The following is a 6,270-nucleotide window of genomic DNA, read 5'->3' on the forward strand; positions in this document are numbered from 1 at the left end:
TCATGAAAATTGATGCGTAGTTTGGCCAAACATATTCAGAGCTTGGGCATTGCTGTTGCACCTTGTCCCGGGTGTAGACGAGACAGACTCGGCTTATTTTGGTGTCGGTTTGCACAGTTTTTGCGTGTGTCCACAGGATCACACGATGGCACGGCACATGTGCCCAGATCCGTAGGAAATTCTCTCAGCTAGGAAGCAGCCAAATGTGTATGTACGATGCATGTGACGGGATGTGAAAACCGATCCATCCGGCGGCTGGCGTCCCGGGCACCGGGCCGCCAATTCTGGGAACCAAGCGTGAAACTGTGGTCCGGTAGTGTTGGGCGTGTTTGGTTGTCCGCACTAGGCTTAGTTTGGTCTGCGCGGGAAGAAAATGATCTGTTTAGTTGCCTGCGTTCACTGTACGACCCGTATCGCACGGAATTTAAAGCACGTCTAGGCCAGGCCCAAGGAAAACGTTTGAATTGGCAGTAGCTCGCGAGCCTGGCTCGGGCGAGGCAGGGGAGGGCGACGCGCTTCTCCCCTCGTGCGAGCAGGGGAGATGGTGCGAGCTCGCCCGCGCCACCAAAAAATCGGCGGGAGGATTTCGGCTCACCTCCCGCCGAGTCCACCCCTATTTAGCCCCTCCCTCACCGCCCCAACTCCCGCCACCATTCTCCGTTCGTTCGACCTTTCCCGTCGACGCGCATCGGCACCGACGAGAAGGTAAGCAGCGCATCTTCATCGGCCGGCGGTCCACGGTGTCGGCGCTCCTTCACCGACCGGCGTTGATCTTTCACGATCGCCCCCCCTCGTCCTCAAGCTGCAGCCATGACCTCTGTGAGTTCAATCCCCCTTTCTCTCTGTTCCTTCTAGCTAGATCTGAGCTGCAGCTAGGGTTTGATCTAAATGCATGGTTGATTAGTGGTCTGATCTGTGAGCTGATATGGTTGATTGCTATGCCGCGGTTGCAATTTGTGATAGGGCTAGATGTTCAAGCATGTGGTAGGCTAGATTAGTAGTAGAGTTTGAAGTTGAACCTTGTGCTTGTGTTGAATCATGCTTAGATCTGTAATTTATAGGTATTGATGGTCCATTTATAGCATGTTGTTTGTTGTAGATGTATGGTCCTGCTCATAGATTGTCCGGTGTGCTTGATATGATAGCGATGAAGCATGTGCTTATTATGATAGTGATGAACCATGTACATGTATGCTTCTGCTTTCATGGATTGTCTGGTATGTTGTGTGCTACGTTTACTGTCAATGCATGCTACGATTGTAGGACATGACCATGCAGATGCAAGATCTTAGTCCGGCCCTTGTCATGTCCGACAGCCAGTTTACTTCATCGTTTGTCGAGGACTCGCATCCTATGTCCGAGATGGCACCTGCTTCAGAGGTGTTCGCGTCTGATTCCCTCTATGTGCCAGTAGTGCTCGTTGAGCCAACTATTGTTGCTGCTGCTGCACTCAAACTAGGAGTAGCAAAGGCAAAGAATGATGGTAGGTCGAACATGAAGTGACAGCCGTTCATGTCCACGTTCGTGCTGAACAAAATGTGTGAGCTCATCTCTAGTGGAGTTAGGACTGACAAAGGCTTCAAGAAGGTGCACTTGAATACCGTTGCGAAGCAGGTGTTCGAGTTCTGTGGGCAAGAGGTGTCTGCCACTCAGGTGTACAACCACCTGAGGAAGTGGAGAAGTCGATGGATCCAAGGGTCCAAGCTGAGAGACCTTAGCGGCGCCTCATGGGATGAGAACACTTGATGCATAGTTCTGGAGGCAGAGCACTACGCCGGCCATGTCACGGTTAGCTCACAGCCCTCTTCCTTTTCATACTGTCCACCATTGCCTACTACTAATCGCAACTAACAACATTTGTGTTTCATTCTTAGGACCACCCAAGGGACGCTGAGTTCCTCAACACACCCATCCATAACTACAGCCAGATGCAGCACATCTTCTCCTTCGGGCTGGCAACTGGGAAGCATGCCATGGGCTCGGGGGAGCCTCTTGGTTCTCCCATGCCAGACTTCCTTGGGACCCCAGACGTCGAGGTCCTTGATGGCCCTGACAAGCGCGCTGCGAAGCCCTTCGACAAGCCATTTGACCCCGTCCATGATAGAAAGAGGAAGAGAGGAGGCCTGATAGAGGAGGAGATCAATGTCTTTTGCAGCATGACTGAGGCGGTGAAGGAGTTGGCAACGGCCATCAGGGAGTGCAAGCCCCTCGACATCCACCCTGACCTGTATGACGCTGTCATGACCCAGGGTGGCTTCAGCGACGAGGCCCTCATGGCAGCTCTCAGCCACCTGCTTGACAACAAGGCTCAGGGTGTTGGGTTCGTTGCCATGGCCGACGCTCATAGGGTGTTGTGGCTCAGGAGCTGGCTGGGCAAGCACTACTACTAGAGTAGTGCTTCCTGTGAGCGTGCATGATCCCCAACGGCGATGACGGTGGCGGCGGCGACGATGACAATGACGACGTACATTTTGTGTAGTTAGGGCTCAAAAACTATTTGATGGTCTGTATATTTTGATGAGGTGGTATATACTAACCCCTCACGCTGATGGTGAACTTGCGGTGGTAGGACGACACACTTTTTTACATTTTGTGTAGTTAGGGCTCAAAAACTATTTGATGGTCTGTATATTTTGGTGAGGTGGTATATACTAACCCCTCACGCTGATAGTGAACTTGCGGTGGTAGGACGACACCCTTTTTTGGATGTGGAGGTAGGTTAACACCAAGGCAGTGCCAGGAAGAACTTGCTATGCCGTATGATCATGCATGCTTTACTCCTCTACTTGTGTGCTACTTTGCTCTACTTGTGTGCTCCATTGATTTGCTGCTTCAACTCTTGCTCTTGTGCATTGCTAGGGCAAGTGGTATGCCGCGTTCATCGGTAAGGTCCCAGGGGTTTATAGGCCATGGGAAGAAGCCAGTGCACAAGTTGCATCGTATAGCAACATCACCCATAGTGGGTTCAAGACTAGGCAGGCAGCAGAAAAAGCTTACTCCGAGTGGGTACAAAAGCACGACAGCAGTGCTGACAGTCGCAAGGTTGGAGGTGTCAAGGTGGAACGTCAGTTTGGGCTAAAGCTGAAGAACTTCATCATCTTCGCCCAGTTCATCGCCATTGATGTGATGTGGCGTTGGTATGCTAGGTGTGGGTAAGCTCACCAACTAGGGTACAAGGTAAGCCCAACATGTACGCCATATGCAACCAAACACCGTGTTCATGTGCCGCTCGGGCCAATGCAGGCAACCAAACAAAGTGCACTTCCGTATTACCTAATGCAGGGACACTAGATGCAGGCAACCAAACAACTAGTATATGGCGTATTAGGGCCTATTTTTGCTCAACCAGGCTGGGTTAAGAAGTGTATGTGATGTAGGAACTGTTCACAACGGCAACCAAACACGCCCGTAGCTACTGGACTAGTCGGCAGGCCAGCTGAATTCGTCTGGCCTCGAGATATCTCCCACAAACGAGTGCATTGGAAGGAGTTGGGCACCCCTTAAATTCAAGATCTTTGCATGGTTGACATCCAAGTACCGTCTATGGAACTCAGACCGTAGTGCGAGACACGGGCTTCAGGACAAGCCCTCACCCCGTTTCCTCTGCCTTCAGGGAGAGGACAACATGGATCACATTCTTGGGCAGTGCATCTACGCTAGAGAGGTTTGGCATGGGTGCTAGGACAGGCTACAAATCAATGTCGACATCCCCAACAACACAGGCACATTCCAAAACTGGTGGTTTAGCCAAAGACCAAAATTCTCGGGCAAGGCACGGCGAGGCTTCGACTCCTTCGTCATTGGCGCCACTTGGCTGATCTGGAATCAATAAATGCTAGGGTCTTCAATAGGCAACACCAGCAGCGGACGGCGAGGCACTTGGTAGAGTTAGCCCTAGATGATATCAAAGAGTGGAGTAAGGCAGGACTTGGCGTTGGTGGTCTAGACCCCTTTGTGAGAGAGTGACTTTTGATTTTCATACGGTGTAAGGTGGTTTCGAGCCTACGTGGATGTTCGCATCTATGCTAGGACACTCTTGTAATTAACATTCTCTCTTTTATAAAATTATGGTACGCCATTGGCGTACTCTCGAAAAAAGAAACTATGGTCCGATCAAGTATCAGCGGGTCCCACCACAACAGGGGGAGTTGGACTAGCAGTTGATGGTGTGGACGGGGCCACTCTCCTCTCATGTGGTGACCGACGTACGTTCTTGGCGGCTGCAAGCTTCTAGGAGTGTGTGCCGCATGCACTTCATGTTTCTACAACTGAAATGGAGGCTATCATATTAAGGATTCAATTAGCTATCGAAAACCAGAGTGCCAGGAAATTGTGGAACCGATGACTCGAAGCATCGAAACTGAAACTATAATGGGTTTTCACCTTCGAGAGCAAGTCCGAGTAACATGTGTGCAATGCTCTTAACAAGAAAATATCGTGATCGTCTTGGGACAAATTGACAAGGCCTAAAAATGAGGAAGGCATGGGTTCGACTATCTAACCAAGCTCTTCTGGCTAAGCAGGCTTGGAGGTTAGTGGTTAGCCCAGGCTTGCTATGTGCCAAGGTGATGAGAGCAAAATATTATCCCTAACGGCATATTCTTGACACCGTCTGTCCGCATTCGGCGCTGGTTAATTGGCATTGTATTTTGCATGGTTTGGAATTGCTTAAATCCGAAGTTATTTGGAGAGCGTTTGATGGGTCTACTATTAATATTTGGAGTGGTAATTGTCACCTCTGGCCTTAAAATTATTGCTAAGAAGAATAGGACCAGAATAAAGTGGGTGCCTGATCTGATCTTTGATTGAGCCAAGGAGATGGGATGAGAATTTGATTAGACACTTGTTTTATCCTCATGATGCAGGGGAGATTTAAAAGTTACATTTGAGTCATCGGGGATGGTGATTTTATTGCTTGGCACTTTAAGAAGAATAGTTTGTTCTCGGTCAAAAGCTCATGCAAGCTTGTGCTAAGTGGGACCGTAAAGAAGACGAGCGGCAATATAGTGGTGATGTGTTGGGGAAAGAAAAGTTTGGGATATTATGTGAAAGGCTAATGTTTCTTGGAAGATTCAGATTTTCGCATAGCGTGCCGCCACCAGTAGTTTGGCACTTAAGGTAAATAGTGTATCGCGCCATCAAGCCACCTCTAGCACATGCTTTAATTTGTGGAGTGGAAGATGAAAGTATTTTTGATATGCTCGTCATTTTCCCAAAGGCCTATGCGTTACATATGACTATGAGGGAGATATGGGACTTACCGAGGGAGGAGGATTTTCAGTATACTGAGGCCGACTGGCTGCAACTTCTTTTGGACCAGTTGAGTTTGGCATTTGAGGGGTGACTTGATTTTGTAAAGGAAAGGAATCTGTTTCAGCCTCGGCTAGGTTTGTGGCTAATTGTTGGTCGTCCTTTGCATCATGTCACTCTTGTCATGAGGTGGATTCCAACAATAAAGGTGAATGAGTGTTATACGGATTAAGGAATAACCACCCACCTTTTGATTATATCAAGGTCAATGTTGATGCAATCTTCGTGGAGAGCGGTAGCGCTGCAAGTGTCGGGATGGTGGCCAGGGGCTCGTTTGGAAAGGTCATCATCTCCTCGTGGGATTTTATTAGGCATTGTACAAGTGTGGAGGAAGCGGAACTTCGAGCTTGCCTTGCCGGCCTTTGTATAGGTATCACTACCCACAATCCCATTATTTTAGAGACTGACTGCGCTTTTGTGGCTGCGGCCTTGGCAAATGAAATTTTTTACAGGCCCCTCTGGTCGATTTGACAAAGGAAGCGGTGAGTATATCAAAGTTTACAAACTATTTTAAAGTCTCCAAGACTAATTGATTAGCCAACGTGGTGGCTCATTAGACTGCGTAGTTTAGCTTTGGTAATAGTCATATGGTGTCCTTGTTAACAATGTTCCACCCTGCGTGGCGAAGGCTGTAATGAATAATTGTAATTACTTTTTTATTTAATCGATATATGAGGTGATGTTTTCCCTTCTAAAACAAGAAAACACCATGTGATCACCATCATTGTCAAGTACAAAAATAAAGCCCCCTTCGCTCCTTAACATCAACAAAATCAAGAGAGCATTTCTTTGGCCCGATAAAGACAAAAAAGGGATGCACAATGCAAGGTAAATTGGAAGGTCGTTTGTCCATCATAAGGCCTTGGGGGTCTCAGGGTGCTCCACCTTCAAAAGTTTGGGAGGGCTTTTCGAATCACGTTGGCCATGGGATGAATGGAGAGAGTCATGCAAGATGTGTGT

The 6,270-nt window shown here is 48.6% G+C and overlaps 1 protein-coding gene across 1 annotated transcript; it reads left to right on the plus strand.

The window, feature by feature from the left end:
* Window positions 1-1,928: 1,928 nt before the first annotated feature.
* Window positions 1,929-2,390, plus strand: LOC147959300 (uncharacterized). Its single transcript, XM_087534457.1, has one exon. The coding sequence runs from the start codon at window positions 1,929-1,931 to the stop codon at window positions 2,388-2,390; it is 462 nt and encodes a 153-aa protein (XP_087390583.1).
* The last annotated feature ends 3,880 nt before the right edge of the window (window positions 2,391-6,270 follow it).

Source organism: Triticum urartu, chromosome 7A (assembly GCF_056163025.1).
Source record: "Triticum urartu cultivar PI428250 chromosome 7A, HENAU_Tu73, whole genome shotgun sequence".
Taxonomy (NCBI): Eukaryota; Viridiplantae; Streptophyta; class Magnoliopsida; order Poales; family Poaceae; genus Triticum; species Triticum urartu.